Below are 24166 nucleotides of genomic sequence, written 5' to 3' on the forward strand. Positions count from 1 at the left end.
TTATTTTAATTATGCTCCAAAGAATTTTAAAAAGTATATAGCTACTGTATCATTTGACAAAGGAGAGCTTCCAGAATCTCCCCCATATTCAGTTAAAACTCCTCCAATCGACAAAGCTGTGGATTGTGAGCCACATCTCAAATAACGAACTCGTAAAAGAAACGTCTCATATTACCTACACATGCTTAGAACCCGAATATATAAGAAAGACACTTGTCAGATGTTATTTTAGAGAGCAGGCATGAGGCTCAGCTGTGTCCTGTGTCATTTTCTGTCTAAATCATGCACAAACTGATACTACTAAGAGCTACTTGCACTGACATTGTTTACACTGCACAAAAGCGCATGCTTATAGAGGTGTGACGCTGTTTCTGGTGACATGGAGCCAATTTGCAAATCAGCACATTATGTTAGCCAACCAATCAGAGCCTCTTGAGGGCGGGCTTACAGAGGAACTAGGAAATATGAATGTGGTTTTCATATAAGCTAAGTAGCAGTATATAATCAAAGTAAGATATATGAAAAACAATCCTGATTTTCTACAAATAAAGGATGAGCTTTGTTTCTTATAAACACAACCGAACCTTAGAAATACACTCTGGACCACCCCATTAATAAAAATTTATCTAATTATTATTTATTTTGAACTCAAGAGTATGTGAACTTGTAAACATGGTCACATCAGTACTGTAGTGTATAAACATTAGATCACATGTTCAGTCTTGTCATAATGTGCACAGATGAATACATGATACAGCTTTTTTTGTCATTTTCATAGATTTGTGTTAACAGGAATAGTTTTGACTGTTTGACTGAAAACAGATTTTAAATTACAGCAATCTTTTCAACAATTCAAAGGAAAAGCAATCAGTTTTTTTATACACGTTTGTATCAAAAATATACCCTGAATGTGTCTAAGCAATGGTTAGACTGGTAGTGCCGGAAAACTACAAAACACTACAGAGAAAATCAAGTCATTTTTGCAGTTAAAGAATTAAACAAAAAGATAACTTTAATTTGAATAATGTCTCGGTTACGAATACAGCCCTCGTTTCTCGAGGAACTGACATGGTAAATAGGATTACAGAAAAAGGGATTTAAATATGTCAATAACAGAGAAAATACAGTATGGCAGGTTATATGGCAGACATACCCAAATAAATTAGTAAAACAAATTTATGAGAAGGCTAAAGAAGAACACACAGTACTCTTGTATTTCCCAGTATCATTCTGCACACATGTCTTCTCTTTCTCCTGCTCTGTTCATCCTTCTGTTGATCTGGAGCTCCTGGAAGGCAATCAGGGATGCCCGACTCCTGAGGATATCGATTGAGCTCTGGCCCACGTGTGTCTGTGTGAGATCTGATCTTGATTCTGTGTTTCTGACTCTCATGGGGCCAAATCTGTGTGGACAGAATGTTTAGCGTCTGCTTAAAGGGACAGTTCAACCCCCATCATTTACTATGAAGGCTCCACAATAGTGCTCCAGACTCTATTGCACTGTTTATATGAAGGTCACACTTATAATCAAACAGGGGTTTACAGTCTTAAAACACCTTAGAATTACCTTTTTTAAGCTTTATTTAGCCTTTTATTCTCCTCAGTGAAAGAGATATGTGCTTCAGGGTAGCCAGAAAGCAATATAACGGGTTGCACAATTGACCAGTAAACAAATAATGCTACTTCAGGAGCATTATAATCTCCAAAGAGACACAGTCACTGCAAGAACTAGGTATTGACCAAGACGAGCTGTATTTGTTATTTTTATTGCTGGTGCTGTTTTTTAGAGAGAAGAATGACCTTGAAATTTTACTTAAAAGATTAATACAATTTTAAAGGCTTTTGAAAAGACATGATTTTCTAAAAAAGCCTTTTAAACGGGAAAAATAAGGAACTTTTTATCTGCTGTCAAGATAAAATATTCAGTTTATAGTAAAGTATAGTCCTGCTTTTATATATACGTATGTATTTAATATGTGTGTAATGTAAAAGGTTACCAGTCTTTCATGGACACCAAATTCAAAGACTTTCAAGGACTTTTAAAATCACTAATATTTTAAATTGAGCACCTTTATAATTCACACCCCCAGCATATGTAGTGCCATGAAAGTCCTCCCTGAGTTAATATTTCACTTACATTTGATATTAACATTAAAATGTCAGGAACTTTAATACAGTTTAATACAATTTAATTTTATACTGGCAATATTCCAACGCATTTTCTAAAGTATTGATAAAATGCATTCCTTGCCATAGTAAGTAGCTGGTCCTAGGTTGTGGAATGCTCTGTCCCTCTTCATTAGATCGGTTTCATCCCTGTCTGTTTTCAAATCTAGGTTGAAAACTTACCTCTTTGATTTGGCATTTTATCAGAAAACTTGTCAGCTTTAACTATAATTTTATAATTTTTATACTTATATTTGTTTTTTTTTTTCTGTTTTGATTTGTACTGTGCAGCACATTGGTTAACCTCTGGTTTTGTTAAATAGTGCTAAATAAATAAAAGTGACATTGATATTGACTTTGACACAGTTTATGTTCATTTATTCATTAATCTTTTTTTCGGCATAATCCCTTTATTATTGTCGGGTCGCCACAGAGGAAATGAACAGCCAACTTAACCAGCACATGTTTTATACAGGGGATGCCCTTCCAGCTGCAACCCATCACTGGGAAACACCCATACACTCACATTCACATACATACACTATGAACAATTTAGCTTACCCAATTCACTTAGCGCATGTCTTTGGACTGTGGGGGAAACCGGAGCACCCGGATGAAACCCATAGTTCATTAAAGGATTGAAATTTAAGATTTTCAAATTAAGAATGATTTTTTTTGTTCAGGCTTTAAAATCTGCACGGTACAGTTGTTAAAATAACACCATTAAATTTAAATTCAAGCATTTTCAGGGACCTATGTTTGTTTTTAAGTTCCTTCCTGGCCTTGAATTCATATATCATAAAATAAAGTACTTTCAAGAAGCGTGGAAACCCTGAATGTATTAGTTGGCAACTGTTATAAAATATACTGTGTCAATATGTCCCAGCCAGCACTGCTTAATTTATAAACTGTAATACTAACCAAAACTAGGAGTGTCTTATATGTCAGCTAATTCAATAAAAGTAATATTTATGGTAATTAGGGATAAATAAATATTTCAGTTCAGTCATTTAAATCTCAAAATATTTAAAATAAAATGTAAAAGATAATACAATTAAATAAAATGATAAAATGTAAATAATAATAATAATTAAATACATAAAAATAAAATTTAATGAATAAAAAATATATTTAAATGAAAAAAAAAATTTTAAAGATTATTTTTAAATAAATTAAAAATGAATATTTATTTTTATTCAATTAATAAAGAATACATTATCCAGTACTGGGTTGCAGTTGTAAGGGCATCTGCTGAATAAAAAATATGCTGGATAAGTTGGTGGTTCATTCCTTTGTAGCAACCCCTGATAAATAAAGAACTAAGCTGAAGGAAAATGAATGAATGAATGAATGAATGAATGAATGAATGAATGAGCGGGCGGCATAGTGGCACAAAATAAAATAAAATAAAATAAAATAAAATAAAATAAAATAAAATAAAATAAAATAAAATAAAATAAAGGGCTATACAGTGGCTCAGTGGTTAGGTTAAGGTTGCTGGTTCGAGTCCTAGCTGGGTTAGTTTGAATTTTCCCCCACAGTCTAAAGACATGTGATAAGGGTGAATTAAATAAACTAAGTATGTGTAAGGTGTATGGATGTTTCCCAGTACTGGGTTGCAGCTGGAAGGGCATCCACTGTATAAAACACATACTGGATAAGTTGGTGGTTCATTTCGTTGTGGTGACCTGATGAATAAAAGGACTAAGCAGAAATAAAATAAAATAAAATAAAATAAAATAAAATAAAATAAAATAAAATAAAATAAAATAAAATAAAATAAAATAAAATAAAATAAAGTAAAATAAAATAAAATGAAATAAAAAACCTATTAGTCCTTAAATGAACTGCAGCCAACAACCTATGCTTGCAATTTTGCACACATACAAGAAACAAGAAATTGAACATGATACAAGGCCCCAATGTACTCACATTAAAGATCGTTTCCATTCCTCACTTATTACTAAAAAGGATTTAAAAACACCTTCACATCAAAATCAAGTTAATGAAAGTCCCAATGCTGTCTGAGCTGCTGAGAGCCATGTTTAGATGAATATGTAAGTACGTTCTGCGCTTTTCTCCAATGAGCCACTGAAGAAGCTTTTATTCTATTTGTAGAAGCGCAGGAATGTTCGCCTCACTGTGAATACACTTGAGAGCTGGGTGTGCGCGTGTATGTGTGTGTGCATACATTGACATGCCAGTCAGTCAGTCATTTCTTTCCCTCCATCAATCTTTTGATCTGCTCTTCAACCTCTCCACCTCCACACTCATCAAGCCCATAGGCCTTTCTTTCAGTCGCTCTAATTGCAATTATTTCAGCACAATGACCGAATAACGCCATTTATCTCTCTTTTCCATCCTTGCCTCGACGCCAGCCCACCCCCAGACTCCCTCAATCCGTCTAACAATCAGCCAATCAACAGCCGACAAAACTTGACCACTCCATCAAAGCGAGATCAGGTCAAGGGGGCAGTTTACATGCATTACACGCACATCAAAAATCAACATACCATCCACACACACACTTTAACACATCACAAACACATCACATAATACACCAAAGCAATTTGTATGCTGGTTAACTGAAGCCTGAAAGGACAGCAGCCTCAAGGACACACAAACATAATCCAAATATTATCTTAATTAAGTAAAGAATGAAAGGCCTTACACACATGTTAATCGCACATGACTGACCTTTCTACTCCGCTGCTTTGAATATCTCTACAGCCTTTCGTTATATTTATAACTAGAAGAAAAATATCCCCAAACAAATTAATAAATAAATTAGGTTTCGCTTAACCAGATGTTCCCAGATGGACGGTAGAAACTGAAAACCCCTTCACTGTGTGGTGCAGTCAACAGTCCTTCGGGGAAATGATTTAACAAACAAACTGTACTAAATAATGGTTTAATAAAAATGTTAAAATGCAAAAGGGAAAATGTTATTAACCAAAAATGATAATGTAAAATAGTGTAGAAACAACAGAAGTCAATGGAGAGTTCATATGCCATGACAAAAAACAAATTCATTTAAACATTGGTGCAGTATACAATTGTTAAGTCTTCACTAGGCTTACACGAAATCTGCACACACAGAAATCCACAGATTTCCACAGATTTTTAGCCCATCATTGAGTTTATGTTTACTTGTGTAAATGTGTGTACATTTTTATTCATTCAGTTTTTTAATTCATTTCACTAATATTATTGTGCTATAATAATAGTAATATGAAAATGTTCATATGATTTATTTACAATACAGTTTTTAAAGTAATATTTTCCATCTTTTAGTAGATATGCATTGTGAACATTAAATAAAAGTAAAAAATGCATTGTTGTTTATTTTATATATTACGTTTTTTAGTTATGACTCCTAAAATCCTTTCGCGTAATTCCACAGATTTTAAAAAAATTTCTGAGCAGAAATAACAAAAAAATGTCCACAGATTCTGCCTGACCATAGTCATGACATGAAATAATGTTTCCGTGCCAAGCCGCCACTTATATGAATTAAGAAAATATTCATTTATGACCACTTTTTTAACATATCACACATTATAGTGAGTTTTATAACATTTCTAACCAAAACTGGGCATTGCCTGTGTCCTTACAGGTCAGTTAATCCAATAAAAACTAATATTCAGGGTCATTAAAAATGAATAAATGTTTCAGTGCAGCCCTTTAAATCTAAAATAAAATAAAATAACATAAAATAAAATAAAATAAAACTAGGGCGTCATGGTGGCGCAGTAGTTAGCATGATTGCCTCACAGCAAGAAGGTCGCTGGTTCGAGCCTCGGCTGGGTCAGTGGGCATTTCTGTGTATGTTCTGTGTATGTCTGTTTGCATGTTCTCCCTGTGTTTCCAAGGGTTTCCTCCCTCTGTGTGCTCCGGTTTCCCCCACAGCCCAAAGACATGTGGTATAGGTGAATTGGGTAGGCTAAATTGACCGTAGTGTATGTGTGTGAAAAAGAGTGTTAAGATAAGTTGACATTTCATTCAGCTGTGGCGACACCGTATTAATAAAGGGACTAAGCCGAAAAGAAAATTAATGACTAAACTAAACTAAACTAAACTAAACTAAACTAAACTAAACTAAACTAAAATTAAATAATTTCCCTATATTCATAATTAAAAGAAAAATATCCAAAAATAAGGTTTTGCTAAACTAAAAGTTTTAAGAGTGATGGTAAAAACTGAAATTTCCTTCACTGTGTGGTGCATAATTTGATTTAATAAACAAGCTGTACTAATTTATGTTAAAAATAAATGTAAGAATGCAGAGGAGAAAATATAATTAACTAAAAAAAAACACTGTGTAAAAAAACATCAGAAGTCAAAGTGTATTTGCCATGACAGAAAAACAAAAACACAAATTTGTGAAGGTGTGTGTGTGTGTGTGTTATGTATCTTGTTGCAGCCATAAAATGTTCATTAATTTAATTAGCAGCATTCACTATAAATCAGTTTAAATCAGATGCAATTAAGCTCTCTGCATGGGTCTCTCACTACAGTCTGAATGTGTGTAATCGTGGGCATATGGCTCACGTCCACAACTCAAGGATTTGCTAACAGGATGAAAACTGATGATCATTAAACTATTTGCAAACTAAATTGTGATTGTGTTCTCTTCCTTGTTTAGCAATGTAATTCTCAGTTTTTCTTGTTTATGGGTTATCATTTCAATTCAGGTGACTGAAAGCAAATGTGTATTATTTGCAGAATCAAAGCCTAAAATCTAAACTTTACTGATTGTACTCAATACTTATTTCATACTGCTGCACTTACTGTACATCTCCTTCAGAAATTCTACTTTAATGTAAAGTAAATAGTAAAACATTTTCAAAAATTTGCATATAATATTATTTTTGTAGACTAAGAAGTAACTATGTTTTTCCACAAGTTGGCACTAACAATAATTGTGTTGTCTTTTTTGCCATTTAGTGTCTGCATTTATAATAACAAACTGATTCTGCTAATGAGAAACTTGCTGGGTTGTTTCATTGTTTCATCTCTCATTCTATATTTCAATCTATATGTAATCTGGGTCTTCATGACGAGTGACATCGCCATGTCTCAAATACTGCACTTGGGTTCACATTTTTGTGGAGTAAGCTTGCAATAGAATGCCTTGTAGTAGTCTGCATCAGTGCAGGCTCAGCAAATTTACAGCGTGGAGACAGTGGCTATAAAGGGGAATCAGAAGCCTGAGGTCTCATAGACGTCACTAACACAAGTCATCACAAGACTGTAAGACTGCAAGTGCACATTTAGTGCCCCATTTGGCACAGGGACACTGTACTGCATGGTAGAGATGCATAAGCGTGAAGTCTAACCTACATTTCAGCCTGTCCTGACCTAGAATCACAAACTAAAAAACTGTATATTGCCCAGCCACATTTTGTTCTGATGTCCAAGAGTATGTATAAATCTGAAATACACAACCATTCAACGAAGTGTCTTATCCTCATCTACGGTAAATTCACTTGATTAAAAATATATTTAAAAAGCATTATTATTATCAATGGCTATATATTTCTTTCTACTGATAAAAAAATGCAGAGAAATGCACCTAAACTGCAAAAATGAGTTTCTTACTTAAAGTTTTTATCTTGTTCTAGTTAAAATATCTAAACATTCTGGAACCAAAAAGCAGTTTCATGACAGGCCAAAATTTTGTCTTGTTTTCAAAAATAATATCAAAATTAGGTGAGTTTTTCCCTAAAATGAGCAAAATAATCTGCCAATGAGGTAAGCAAAATAATAGTAAATTCTCTACAAAATAAGTTTTGTTTCCTTACACCATGTACAGATTATTTAGCTTGTTTTATGCTTCTTCATTTAAGAATTTTTAGATATTTTGACTAGAAACTAGGGATGCACAATATTTCGATAGCCATATCGATATTGGCCGATAAATGCTATTTTTAATGTTATCGTTATTGGTTCAAAAACAAAATTTGGTGGATATTTTTAAGCCAAAAGATTTTGTAATTGTACAGAACCGCCTGCCTGCGTGGCGCATGCGTGGGTCGACCTTGCTAAGACTTGTCCGACGGCATAAAGTTTCCAGTTTGGCTGCATTATAACGGAACTTTCCTGACATTGTTTATTCCTTCAAAGTCCGTCATTTATTTGTATGGTATTGCGTTAATAACTCAGTAAGTAACCATATTCCTCATCATTGTAGATATGTTCCATTGAGTGTCATTGTGTATTTTGGTTTAAATCGCCTCAAGAAAGCTATTAAATGTGTAAACAACAGGGATGCACACATGCTAAACAACTCATTGGGTTGTTTGTAATCTAATATGATTGTTAGTGTTTTCTTGTTTGTTAATTAAATCCCATTTTGTTATTTAACATATTATTTTTATGCAACAGTCAAGTTGCATGTTAATTTGCAATGCAAAAAAAAAATAATAATTTATTTTTGACGTGCTAATTTATGTGAAATCGTCAATATAGGTCTACAGTACATAATCACCTTGCAATTTTGAAACCGAGTAGGCCATTCAGTTCATAAAATCAGTTCAAACTTTTATGAAGTTTTTAAAATAAAATCAGTTGTTCACTGTAAAAAAAAATATAACATTTTAATATACTTATATTTATCAGCTAATGAATTGGTTATCGGCCTCCAAATCTTAAGAGTTATTGGTTATCGATATCAGCCAAAACTCCATATCAGTGCATCACTACTAGAAACAAGAATAAAACTCTAAGAAATTTTTGCTTGCAGTGAAAAATCAATTAATTAATACATTAATTCTACATGTAAATTAAAGAACAACTGTATGGGTTGTGCGATTAACTGAAATCGTATCAAAATCCCGATTTGAACATGCACAATTTCTAAATTGCCTTACAGTTCCAATAATTATCCTGCAGTATGTTATTTGAATCAATCACAGCGAGCCTAAACAGAGTGCAAGAACAGGAGACTGAGCTTAATGACAAATAGCCTGCATAAACAGGGATGAGGAGTTCAGCACAGGAGGACTTGATACCCCAAAACCCAACATCTGTGGTGTGGGATTGCTTTGCAAACAGAAAGGCTGATGTATCGTAGAACCAGTTCATTTGTAAGACCTGTCAGTCACATATTGCGTCTAAAAGCATGTGGAAAGCACGAGGTGCGTCACTTCCTTAGAATTTTCAACGCTCTTTGCACTTGTGCTCCTTTGTCGTTTTCCGTTTTCTCAGAGAATGACAAACTAACAAAACATTGCTACAGCTCCCATACAAGTTTTATTTATGGAGAATATTAAAAAGCACTGGGTGTTTGGGTGTCCTGTGTTTGACTGTGGTAATTACTTTACAGATTTGGGCATATTCCATTCAAAGTATGAAGCTGATTGGTTAGTTCTTGTGATGCACCATTATGATGTTTTCAACTAGATGCGCCTGAGATATGCAAGCACGTCACTCCCAATATACGTGTGCAAGCCTCTATTGAAAATAATGAACTTGAAAAGACGTGATATGTAAATAGAGTGGCATTCTTTCGGCAATGCCACAAAGAGGTCTGTCATCTATGCATGGCAATGAAAAAAAAGTACACGCAACTACTTCTGATTAGGCATGGGCCAGTGTAAGATTCTGATGGTATGATTACCTCGGACAAATATATCACAGTTTCACGGTATTGTGATTGCTGATCTGAAATATATTTTTTTATATTGGTAAAAAAACAGCCTGATCTCACGAGGAAACGTAAGTATTTTACGTTTTGTCAGTTTAGTGGCTAATTCGTACGAAAATGTACGATTTTAAAAAGGAGGCGTGGCACCCAACCCCACACCTAACCCCAACTGTATAACAATTGGGTGATGAGCAAATTAGTATGAGCAAATACTAAATTGTACAAATTAGATTGTACGAATTCATACAAAGTAGACACTAAATCAAAAAGTTACGAATTGCCGTGAGATTGTGTTGTAAAAAACATGTTTTTTTCATTATGAAAAAATAGATTTTTCCATAACAAATAGAGTTCAATGTGGAAAAACAAGCTTTTTCCACATGCATTTATTTATTCTTTTTTTTTTTTTTGGGTTAGTCTCTTTATTAATCAGGGGTCGCCACAGCAGAATGAACCGCCAACTTATCCAGCATAAGTTTTATACAGCGGACGCTCTTCCAGCCGCAATCCCATCACTGGGATTTTCTGTTTTCATGAGATTCAAAAACAGTTTTCCTCTGGAGATTATTTTCCCCAAATAAACTAACTTAGTTTGCATAAAATACAAACAAAAATTTTTTTACATATATCGTAAGAACGGTTTAACAGAATATCTTTGTGGTTTGAAAACCTTGATTTTTCCAAATCACGGTAAACCTTGAAACCGGTTATCATCCCAAGCCTACTTCTGATATGTGGTCAAGCATAACATTGAAGACAGGAGTTTGACGGCACACACACAGCAAGAGAAAACTGGTGCAAAGATGTTATAAATATAAAGAGAGCCTGTAAAGAAGGGTGACATATTGTCAGCAGGAAAGATAGCAGCCGCGTGCTAACTATCATCGTCAGCGCTAAGATCTCAGCATTATTCACTGTCACTCTGACCACACGCACAAGACATCTGTCACTGCCTTGGTGTTGGTGCATGTTTCTGTGAGGCTGTGTTAGATGTGTTTGGATGAGCGCGCGAGTGTGTGTGAGCGTGTGTGTGTTTCGCCCATCATTCCGACATTAACTAGACAGAGGCTGCGGTGAACTCTAAACGTGCCCTGCCTGATAATGAAAACAGTTCCTGCTCTTTTACTCTCTCTCTCTATCTCTCTCTCTCTTTTTCTCTCTCTCTCTCTCTCTCTCTCTTTCTCTCCCCCTCCAATAAAAATGAAACAGAAAAAGGGGGTGAAAATGATGCAGAAGGTAGCATGACTCCACCCATTTCTGCTTTGCCGTCTCACCAAAATCCCCCCTCTCTCTGTATTTCCGCTAGTCCACTTTCATGAGAATCGACAGCTTATCACAGAGGAGAATTCTATTACCTGTTCTCATGTACTGTACGAGCTCACACACTCTCACACACCTACAAACTTAAAAGAGGAATGCACACTGAACTGGATTACATTTTTGAACACACACACATACTCTTTAGCACGCTCCTATTGGACAGTAATCCCTTCCTTACCTCCTGATTCAATAATCTTCAGTCCACAATGTACTAGTATCACAGTGCAAACCAAAAAGATGGTGGACACAAATAAAGCTTACAGGTGCACATTTAAAAAGACAATGTTTTGAAGGGAATGAACTACAGAAAAAAATTATTATTATTATTATTATTATTTTATATTATTATGAACATCACAATTACACGGGACAACCAAATGCATTTGTTTAAGTGTTTTAGCAGACTTGCTAATTCTCAACACCTGTCTACAGGAGGCTTGACCTAAAATAAAAATAAAATAGATCCATATACACTATTATAAACTTTAAAACCCACTATGAATACATGAACATTATAACTTTTTACATAAAATTGCTATAGGGCAAAAGCAAAGGTGGCATGATCAACAAACTAATAGTAGACTATTTATGTACACTGCTGTTTTGTTTTTGACCATTTTTTAAGTACACTACTAAAAACATTTATATTACTTTCTAATTTTAGGCTAACAGGTAAATCATTCCACAATTTGATTCTCCTAACAGAGAAAACAAATTGACCAAAAGAGGTCATACTTTGGAACAAGACAGTAACCATTAGCAGTTGCTCGTGTGACTCTCTGAGAGGACTGATGCCTACTGATGAGATCCAAAAACAGTATTGGAACATGATTATTTAATGATCATTTAAACATTTAAAAACCAATCTAACCCTCCTTTTATCCTTAGGGTCAATTTGACATCATGTACACAAAGTTCACTTTTTTTTGCTTTATATTGCATGACTTTTCCTAATTTAGTAGGGAAAACTTGGTAAACATAAAATTAACATGACATTATAATGCCCTGTACACATTTTGTCACTTTGTTGTGTGCTAAAAGAAATTGTTACTATTTTCATATGTTATAGCTAACAAAAATATATACCAATAAAAGTACAAAACTAATAAAACAACAAAAATATATATATACTTTTTAAATTTTAGGTTAAACAGTGAGTTTTCAGTGAGGTAATCTGTGTATAGCAGGCATAAAGGGTGTGGGGGGGGGGGGGGTATTTCACAGTGTTGTTAAGAAGTCAACAAAGACATAAATTACCTGACACTAACTTTTTGGCTCAAAAAAAAAATATTCTGGAGGTTTTAAATTGCTGAGGTCAAATTGACCCCAATGGAGAAAAGGTGTAAGCAGATTTTAAGAGGGTTAAGATAACATAAAACCTCACAATGATGCCATCGCATAGGCTTTAAGTTCATAATTTTAATCTGGACATAATTTGCATAATGTTTCATTTTAATATTCATTTGAATTACTTTTTTTTTTAAACTGCTTTTAAACAGTTTATATGGGCTGAATTTAAACAAACCAAAACAAAATTAAATTTAGTAATGTTCAACCTAATTTGTTTCTTTAAATTCAGCCCATAAAATTGTTTGCAACCAGTTTCCCTAAAAACATCTGGTAAATCCAATTAAACATTTTTTTCAGTGTATTACCCTTCATCCTGCTACTCTCCACAAATTAGTATGCAATGCCAGTGAATTAGAATTGACCGGCTTTCTTCGAAAACTCATGAGCCATGCAGATAATGAACTTTTAGTGGTGTTAGTTGAAAGATTAATAGTGTACAAGTGCAATGAAATCAATTACTTGCTTCGATCAATAATCAGTCACTCAAATATCGAACTTATTTCACAATACTGGATGAAATGTTATTTAGATATCTGCACTACAAACAAAAAAGATCTACTTTATGTGCTAGTTGGTAAGTGTTCCTGTGATCTGATGAACTGTGGCACATCTTCCATCCATACACACAAGCAGAATGTGCAGAAGCATATGCAGTTGTCGTGGTAACAAATAATAATACCAGGCCATTACAGCATCAAACACTATAAAAGTCAATAAGAGTCAGCATTCTTCAAAATATCTTCTTTTGTGTTTAACAGAAGAAAGAAACTTATAAAGAATTAAACTACATGAGGGAGAGTAAACAATGAGCCAATTTTCAGTTTTGGGTGAACAATCCTTTTAAACATTTCCATTTAATTACAATTTATGGATCTCAACAGCATTCAAGAACAACCTACACCACTGGTATAAAGTCATTTGCGAAAAATATTTTCATTTATTATGCTTAAACCGAAGATATTTCATGTGTGTTTGATTCTATAATACTGCCTTCTTTCCACAACTACAGAAGGACCTCATTGGATTAGCATGAGAATGATTGTTTGTCTTCCTTCACAGAGCTTGTGCAGTAGGAAGACTGCAGTGAAGTGAATGCCACACCAATCCTGCATACTGCCAGCCTGCCAAGATCTGCATCACAACACACACACACACACACACACAGATGACATCAACAAAACCACTTAATATGATGTGCCTCTTGCTTACATCAGCATGGTGCCTATTCTTATACACTGTACATACAGATGCAAGCGTATGTTTTACACCCGAGGGCTGTCTTTCTTTCATAAGCTCTAAAAAAAAGAGATGCTGTTTACCTCTTTTTACAAATCTTTATGAAATGAGCACAAATTCAAACTCATCAACGCACTTGTAGAGTATTCCCCTATAAAAATGATTTGCAGACAGTGTATGCAGTGAGTGCACAGAGAGCTTGATAATCAATAGTGCAGTGTGAATGTTTAACTTTGGACGCGCTCAATCAATACAGAGCTCTGAACAAGAACTAAATATACCATTCCGCCCAAAGTCAGAAAGAAAGAGCCAGAAACAAGCAAGGAAGGTGAGCAAAATGGCAAGCTTAATCTGAAATAAACACATTGTGCCAAGAAGTGGGAATTCTATTCATTATTATTGTTCATTTCAAATTCTGTAAGTAAATTTAGACATAACAGCACTAATGAAGTATATTTAAAAACCCAGTGTGCTGTTTGGAAATGTTTTCTTCAAAAAGTCTCCCATAAAAGAGATTTAATCAAACAAAGCACTCTGACTAACATTCACAGCATATAATACATCTAGATCATAGTTCTAATAAGCGATGTCAGAATCTGATTCTGCCTCAAACTGAGAGTTTTATTAAATAATAATCTGTACATTTGCTTTATAAGCCTTGGAAAGTGAAAATGGGGATAACATTGTTGTGTTTAATAGACATCTAATAGACAAATAAACGTAGACAGCTTGGCTTTAACAAGGCAAAGCTTGGACTGTCAGTGAAAATCTAGTAGACATCTAAGAATAGTCCAAAAACTTGACTAGAGGTCAAATAGACAGATTAGACAGACTTTATATGTTTAGTCATTTATTTCTATTTATTTGATGACTAGTCTAGTTTTGGCCTATTTCTAGACTAGTTTTGGCCTTTTCCTAGACTTAGACTATTAGATTTTCACCGACAGCTCAAATTTAGCCTCAGTAACAACTAAGTTTAGATGTATATTAGACATCTAAAAAAAATGCCTGAAAAATGCTTGCTGGGTAAGGTCTTTTCCAACACATGCATATGGTGTTTAGAAGTGGTATAGAAAATGGTGATTGTTTCATTTAATTTTATTTTGTTTTGTTTCGTTTTGTCTGTTTTCAGGCCTTAAATGTTGGGGGCATATAACATTTTATTTATTTGTTGTTGTTTCTTTTGTTGTTGTTGTTGTTGTTGTTGTAATGGTTGATGTTGTTTTAAATTCAAAAGTTAGGCACAGTGTTAAGGAATAGCCATGTCAATAAAGGCCTTATAATATTCAGTAATTTGTTTTCTTTTCAGCTTAGTCCCTTTATTAATCCAGGGTCACCACAGCAGAATGAACCGCCAACTCATCCAGCATATATTTTACGCAACGAATGCACTTCCAGCTGCAACTCATTCACACACATAACTACAGACAATTTAGCTTACCCAATTCACCTACAGTATAGCGCATATCTTTAGACCTGTGAGTCCCGGAGGTTATTGGGGTTTTTTTAAGAGAAGGAGCTACTCTCCCATTCTTTCTTCATTTTTCAGTTGAGATTACTTCAAACTTTGCATACAAATCAGATTTCAAAACACTTCATGGGATGTTTAAAGCAAGTTAACACATCCTAGTACATCCACAAAAGCAAAATAGCATCATAAAACCTCTTTAAAAGTGTTAACAGTGTTGTCAAATCATTGGAGTTTTAAAAGATTACCATTAACTGATTCACATTAAAGATTACTGATGAAACCGACACGGTGGCTTAGTACTGTGGCCTCAGAGAAAGAAGGTTCGAGTCGTGTTCACGTGGGTTTCCTCTAAAATAAATAAATAATGAAGTCTAAATATCATTGAAGATCAAATAGTAGGGCAAAATTATTGCAAAGTTGTGATGAAACTGCTTAACCACAGAACTAAGTACTAAAATGTATAGCTGCAATCCTGTTACTTGTTAAACTGCTTCTTCTTTTATAATAGACCACTGAAAACAATCAGCTGACAGAGATGACTCCAAACAGAGTCAAAGCTGCTTCTTTTAATGTCATGTGGTACAATGATGGACAGAAAGAAAAAAAATGTGGAGCAAAAACTCAGAATAAGCTCTGAATAGGATAGACAGACTGGGAGAGAGACAGGTCGAGTCATGCTTTTACAGTTAAGTAACACAGTCCATAGTTATCTACAGTAATGACAGCTCCATAATTAGCACAAAGCTAATTCACTGTGATGCAAAAATGGCTCACTATCTCTCTTTTCTCCTTCCTCCTTTTATCGCTTCATCTGTCTGGCACATGATTTCTAGGCATTTCTTCTCTCTACTTCTTGCAATGCATGATTCTCTGCACACAATTTATTTTCTCAAAACTGCAAGGAATCCTCTTACGATTAACCAAATAAACAGCAGGAATATTGAGGACAAACCAAAAAACATTTTTTCAGCCGATGTTTCCTAATCATAAAACACTCCAAACATCTGAGCTGCACAAGTGCTGGCATCGGGTTAAAGGAACGTGATTAATTTATTCATGCGGCTGAGGAAATAAATTACACACGCCAAAAATCAAATCACAGATTCTCTCTTCAAAATGATCCAAATTTTGAAATGTCTCACTTCTGTCAGTTTATGTTCATTACATCTATACTGGCATTCATTCTGATATTGGCTGATAAGACCCAAGTGAAATTAGCTGACCTTAAATATATTGGAAGGTGATTTTTAAGGAAAACCTAGAGAATTGTTTGGAATGGATTTATATATTGAAATAAATAATGAATAAAAGGAATAAAGATATGTTAAATAGGTTTATTATCACTATTCAAAACAAATTACCAAACTATCTATTATATAGCATAAATAAGCACATCCCCTTTTGAAAATGAATATTTATATGCATTTCTCAGCAAATATAAAAAATAATTTTTGGTGCATTTATACAAATCAGTTTATTAATGTTTTATTAAATAGCTAAATGCAATAAAATAAAAATGTTTTGGTCACTTAACATCTTTAGAAATAGAAAAAAATAATGCATTTAAACAAACAAAATTTGATATTCTTTTATGTTTCTGTTGATTTGTGTTTCAAGAGTTCACACTTAGCTGATGATTGATTATAAAGCTTGTTTGGCATGCTGTCCCGGGAGAGAGCCCTGAGCACGTAAGATCTAAGATGTCTGTTATATGGAACTTAGGTATTTATAGTGGGTTAGAAATCGTCTGATTGGCAATTCATAAATTGGATAATGCGGGATCAGCCTCAAGCAATCCTCTCTCGAAATTAGCTTATAAATAAACTTCACTTTTTTGGTGTTTTTTAAACTTTTATTAAATATTTTTCCCCAACACATTAATTTGAGTGTACTGTTCTTTGGACTGTGATCTAATTTTTATTTAATTTTACATACATCAGTTCCAGTTTTAGTTTTGGTACTGACTAATCTAATGCATATGCACCAATATACTTTATTATTGTAAATCATCTTATAGAAAAACTAAATCTAAAAGAAAGATGTTTAAGAGGTGTACTCATTTATGCTGAGCACTATATATATAGACATCAGTGAGCTTTCTGGTAAGGCAAGAACACTGATTTGATTCAATAATTAATTTTCTGTGGAGTTTTGCAGGCACAGATTCAGCTCGAGACTGTTCAATAATGCTGCCAAAGAAATTTCAGACAAAAACACTGCTAAGCTAAAGCTAATATGGGTTTCTGTTAGTGCCCAATACTCATGTTTATCCATTATTTATCCAACTATGTTGGAAGATGGTGTCTCACTCTCTCTGTCTGTCTCTCTCTTTTTTCCTGTCAGTCATTCTCAGTATTAATGCATTGGCAACACTGTGAGGAGATTCCTTTGGGACTCAGTCAAACGGTCTTACACCCCTCTATGCCACAGGGAGGTCTTTAAAGTCAGGAAACATGACAGCATTATACCTTACCTCTGACAGTAGCCATCCCAATGCCCAAAAGTCCCCCTGAAATCTTGAAATTACGCTGTGGAGGAAACAGCACTGGATCACTGAGGAAAAGAGAGAAAAGGATACATTCGTATTCCTCCAGAACGAGAGCCGATGGCAAGGATCTTCTGTACCGGGTCAAATGCCAGAGCTGTGGGCTGATAGGGGAATCCATGACGCACCGTCTGCAGAGAGAAGAAAACAGGGAAATCATGAAAAAAGAGAAAATATGGTGCGCCGCATCAACAACAAAGTACTGTAGGAAACTTCAGTCATTCATTTTCATACAATAGTGACAGCCTACGGCCTGCCTGCGCAACCTGCCAATCTCCTGAGAGCAGCTCACATCTGACAATACTGCTGAGATTTACTGTGCAGACACACGCTTCCGACTCTTCTTCTACATAGGCCAAATTTCTCTTGGTTTGGCAACGTTATTTTTCAGATATTTGGGGTTGGAAAGATTTTTTGATGTTTTTAACAGTCGTATTCACCGGGGATGCATTTATTTTATAAAATAAATTAAGAATAATGTAATAAAATACAGTAAAATCAAAATGATAATATGTCATTTATGTATATAGAACAAAGATTAGTTTAACCAGACTTCAGTGTTACATAATCTTTCAGAAATCATTCTTTATTGATGATTTGGTGCATAAATCATCTTTATCACTATAATAATTTGGTGGAAATTACAAATAAGGAGAAAATGAAAAAAAAAATGATCAAGAAGCACAAAAAAGCCTCTAATTCTAGTATAGCTGTCACAATTGAAATATGAAAATGAACAAAACTGTAATATTGCTGCATTAATTTTCCATATTGCATAAGATTTGTTCATGCTTGATTGCAGTACTTAAAATAATAAACAAAAACACATTTTTGTTAAGCCTATGAACCAGTAATTTAAACAAAAGACAACCATCAAATTGAGTGCAAAACTATCAATCAATTATTTATATTGTATGCAAGATTATAGAAGATAATACACAACTCAATTCTGATGCAATTTTTTGATGTTTTGATGCAATTCTGGTTGTAAAATAGGAACTAATATCTGTTTTAAATTAGCGTCTATTACGCTCTACTCAAAACCAAATCTATTTTAACTACTTAATAGTTTTTAAATATGAAATAAATACCAGTATCTAACAATGACGTAGTAGTATCTAGTAATATGTACTAGTATCTAAAATAAGTAATGAATGACTTCTAGTCACATTTGGGAGACATACTAGTCAAAATTAAAGAGATAATAAAAAGTCAATGATTAAATATAACTAAATATGTTACTAGTACACTATAAAAAATACATGATCAATTAGTTCTGACGGCATATGTTTTAGGTCATTGTTACTTATTAAACTAAGTTAATCATATTTTAACTTAATTTTATACATTATGCAAGTTGTTTTAAGTCAGTTTAACATAATATAAGTTCAATGAACTCATAAGGTGAATATGATAAAGCTTAAAATTTAAAAACATAACAAGCATAACTTACTAGTCACAATTAAATTAATATACAATAGTATTTACAAATAAGATATTATTTCTAACAATTAAGAAACATTTTTAATGTGATTTAGAAGTTTTTACTTTTTTCAAGCAGATCTCCAAGTAATCCATTTTAAGATTTTGACCTGAATGTGATTTTGTCTTAAGAGTAAATCACTCAAGTCCCAAAGTATCCAGATTATGCCCTGCTACTTAGTTTAGTGAAAAGAGAAATCACTTGACATTTGAACCCTGGTACCTTTCAACCACATAATCACATATCATCAATGATGATTGCACTAGATCACTTGATTAAGCCACTGAATTGCATGCCACTTTATGCTGCTGCTGCTGTTATGCAGACAACACTCCACTTTCTACTCATTTCCTCCTCCACAACTCCAGGCCACAGAGAAGATCTCAGCATGGTTTTCTAGCACCTCGCTGACCACTCAAGCTGAACATCATCAAGTCTTTCTTCATCTCAGCTGAAGGTCACCCCTCTGTCAACACACCCTTCATGACCATCCATCATACGCAAGGACAAATCTGAAACTACCACCCAAACCAGCCACAAAACTGATCAAATCAAGCGTATCCTTCGCACAGACACCAACCAGATGTGGCACAGCAAGATTACTAACTTCTGTTCTGCTTTTGCTACTCAAGTCCATACACGTGTTCAAAGCACTGCTTTACATTTTAATGTAGTTTATTGCAAATATTCCCAAAGTAGCATATTAGTTTAATGATTAAAGAAATTCTAAAACATAGAAAATATATTTTAAAACAATTATATAAAAAAAAACACTGCTTTCAATTCCAAATGCAAAGTATTTAGTTGTAGGTACTCCAAAAGCATCTATATAGAGAAAGAAAGAAAGAAAGAAAGAAAGAAAGAAAGAAAGAAAGAAAGAAAGAAAGAAAGAAAGAAAGAAAGAAAGAATAAACAATATTTAAACAATAAAAAAATAAAATAAACAATAAAACATAATAATAAAAATAATTTAAAAATTAATAAAATAAAGTAAAATAAAATAAAATAAAATAAAGTTAAATAAAATAAAATAAAATAACCTTCAACCAGAGTCCAGAGCTTTATTCTGTAAGTCACGTGGCTTTTAACCTCTAAAATAACTTATACATTACACCCTTGCACAAATCAAAGTCAAGGCGCTGTTATCTGCCATTAGCAGACAGCTAACAGTAAAGGCAGCCCCTGTGGAGCATCATTGGGTTAAGTGCTTTTCTCAAGGACACAGCAGCGACACAGTAACACAGTAACTCTTCTTGAGTTCACATCAGTCACATCTGTTCCTGCAAATACACCTGCGCCCAGCATTAATCAACAATATAACTGACGAGAAATTATTGTCAGTCAAGTAATATTGAACACGAAATGTAATTGAAAAAAAAAATGTTGCCAAAAATAAAAGAGATTTTGATCATTTTTACAATGTTTTCATTTTAATCTGAACATCCAACTGAATCTTTTTTTTACAAACACAACATGTATATTATTTTCCTTCATGCATTTTTTAGGATTTTGAAATGTGGGTGAGGATACATTTTATTGGGGTTTTGTCAAAGACCACATCCAAATCTGATTCATTCATTTATTTGTTCATTTTCCTTCAGCTTAGTCCCTTTAGTCATCCGGGGTCACCACAGCTAAATGAACCGTCAACTTATCCAGCATATGTTTTACAGCTGCAACCCAAGACTGGCTAAAAATCTGATTCAGTACAATACTCAAAATGAAGACAGAGTAGATTGAGTATATATAAAAAATAAATTAATTAATAAACAGTGTTGCCAGTATTCTACCGTAAAAAAAGCCCGGTAAGGTCTAACAGTGTATATACATATGAGCAATATCACACGAGTAGCAGTGCGATATGGCTGTATATCGGCACTGGTGGGAGGCGTGCGTTGGCAAATAGTTAGGAACAAATAGTTAGAAAATAGTTTGGAAATAGTTAGGAAATTATTTTACAAGTTATGTGTCTTATAGGCTGTTGTATGTCATTTGCATTAAAGTGCAGTTAACATTTAGGCGTACAAATGTTTTCAGTACGCAAGCCACTATTCCATATATTGACTGCCAAATATATCTTTCTACTCCACATATTTGCTGCAGCTGGCATCACTTCACACTTCTAAACAGCCAACAAACCAATCTAAGTCCTTCAAAGTTCCTAAAGCTTCTCACTAGCGAGTCACTTATGTGCCATTTCACAAAATGAGCATTCACCTTGTTGCTCTTGCAGCAAACTCTCTGCAATCACTGTAATCAACAGAGCTGGTCAGAGGCCAGGTTCAAATCATGCAGCCCTGGGTGTGTTTCATTTGGTGGCTGAACTGTACAGAAAGTGTCCAGCATGTAAGAGCAGGTGCTGTCCAGAGCTATCGGTGCTCAGCCTGCGGGTCTGAGCTAGTGCTCTGGCGCGTCGCTGTCCGCCACAGATGGTGCTGAAATCCATCACACATGCGGCTCCAGAGCAGTGACGTAAACTCTCGCACCGTCCAAAAATAAATATATATAAAAATAAAACACTTATTTTAGGAACAGCTCTTTGGATTAGGGTTGAGTCCTTCCTGATTTTTGGAAACAAAGAAAGAGTGTAAACTAATTTGTTGTTGGACTGTAAAGTCGTCTTTGGCTCACTCGTTCTCCCTCACTCACTTCCCCCATTTGTTTGGCTCCTTTATGAAGGTACGATCATCAATAATTCATCCGCATGGCTCTGGACTGATGCAAGCAAGTACTGGATGAATGAGCAGGATGGAGTGATCACAAAGCAGGCGAAAGGCAGAGAGAGAGATGGTATAGAGTGAATGCGATGTTCCGTCTGTAGTTATTCAGCAGCAATAGAGCTGTGTGGAAAAGCTCTGTCCTGTCTGACTGTGAATGCAGCTTCATTGTCTGTTTTTGCAGACATTTGGGCTCATTGGTCTGCGTCTGTATGGGTGTGGCTGTGCTGTCTTTCAGTGTGTGTGCGTGTGTGTGTTAGTGTCGCCTTATCTTCTCTATTAATCAAACGAGTGCTAATGAATGCCTCGGCGTATAGATTTTCATTCAGTGCTCTGCTTTATTGCAGACTATTTAAGCGTCCTCCTCCCATTGCCTCTTCATCTCTCGGTTTCTCTTTTCTTGCGCTCTCTCTCTCTTATACCGATATGGGCTGTTGTCTCCACCGTTTAGCTTTTCAATTTCTCCACCCTGCTTCTACTACTCCATGCTGTTCTTGCACTCTTAAAGGCACAGTTCATCCCTGAGTTCACTGTCATGACTTACTGTTGAGCACAGAAGAAGTTAATTAAAGAAACACTGTAACCCAGTGACTTGCAGTGTATTGATAAAAACAAGGATTCCTCACAGGCTAAACAATGTCATGCAGGTTAGGACTGACACAAAGGTGAGTAAATAAGAGAGTATTCATTTTAGATAAACTGTAAAGTGTTTGCATGAAGCAAACCATTTTGTTTTATTAAAATCTGAATGAATTATTTAGGCCAGAACTGCATTCAAATGACAAATTCAAATTTTTAAATGTTACATAGAGGAATACACCTATAAATAGATGATTCTGAACTTAAGATGATGTTTCATTTATTAAAGAATACATATAAAATTATATCTTAAAATGTCTAGAAGGGATAGTTCACATATTTCTGTCTTGTTGAACACAGAATAAAATATTTTGATAATTATGGAAAAGCTGTAACCATTGACTTCAATGGTATTTATTTTTTCCTACTATGGAAGTCAATGGTTACAGGTTTTCAGCTTTTTCTTTAAAATATACTCACTGGCCACTTTATTAGGTACACCTGTCGAACTGCTCGTTACTGCAAATTTCTAATCAGCCAATCACATGGCAGCTACTGAATGTATTAAGGCATGTAGACATAGTCAAGGCAATCTGCTGAAGTTAAAACCAAGCATCAGAATAGGGAAGAAAGGTGATTTAAGTTACTCAGAATGCGGCATGGTTGTTGGTGCCAGACGGGCTGATCTGAGTATTTCAGAAATTGCTGATCTACTGGGATTTTCAAGCACAACCATCTCTAGAGTTTAAAAAGAAAATATCCAGTGAGTGGCAATTCTGCGGGCGCAAATGCATCATGAAGCACAGAAGACTGAGAAATTGTGACTGAAAATTCAGCTTTGTAATCACTCTTATTATTATTTATTATTTGAATGTGTAAACATTTTTAGGAGTTGTTTTGATTTTAATATTAACTGTATAAAAGATCTAATGAAGGCGGATTTGCTGGAAAATAAGACTCAATAAAATAAGACTCTTACTCATGATTCAGCTTCCTTCCACTGCAAACATTCAAATATAACAACACAGTCTTGTTCATTCACACTCGCAGACACCACATATCTAGCTGTCACAACCCTGATAAAAAGTTGTGTGTTAATACTGTGAATCAGGTCAGGGCCACATATGTTGTGTGTCTGAACGTGTCATAGCATGCTTTTGTGCCAACAGTGGAGCGAACCGGAAATGAACCTCCCACCGCCCTCCATTTCTCCAAGTCATTCATTCAGGTTATTCCAGCTTCTACATCTTGCACACATCTGCCTGCATCTCTGGGTCTTACAGTTTGTCAGATAATGCAGAAACGAATGGAATACTTCCACAAATGCTGCTGGTCTTCTTTAAACTTCTGTTAGTAATGGATGTAATCATGATTGGCAAGACCCAGTAGCTTTATGACGTTTCGCTCTCAGTAAATGTTTCGATATGAACTGCTGTAAGTGGCAGTGTGTTTATGGGATTTCTGCATCAGCTCATGGTAATAAAGAAAAGCAGAGTTCACAAGAACTATAAAATATTGCATCCATGGAATGCTATCAATCGCCAAGCTGAATCATTTCAATTCAGTCAACTCACTGTATATAAACAACAGGGAAACAAGTTTATGGTGAATAAACTCATAACAAACACTGTTATGATCATATGCAATAACT

General features: G+C 34.6%; 1 protein-coding gene across 29 annotated transcripts in view; it reads right to left on the reverse strand.

Annotated features, from left to right (window-relative positions):
* stxbp5l (syntaxin binding protein 5L) overlaps nt 1-24166 on the reverse strand; it is a 235801-nt gene that overhangs the window by 186109 nt on the left and 25526 nt on the right. For 28 of the 29 annotated variants that reach the window (XM_073912154.1, XM_021478738.3, XM_021478740.3 and 25 more), the window contains exon 2: nt 17770-17867. In XM_073912154.1, coding sequence (XP_073768255.1) covers nt 17770-17867 — 98 coding nt within the window. 29 annotated transcript variants of the gene reach the window in all.

This window comes from Danio rerio, chromosome 9, assembly GCF_049306965.1.
Source record: "Danio rerio strain Tuebingen ecotype United States chromosome 9, GRCz12tu, whole genome shotgun sequence".
Classification (NCBI taxonomy): Eukaryota; Metazoa; Chordata; class Actinopteri; order Cypriniformes; family Danionidae; genus Danio; species Danio rerio.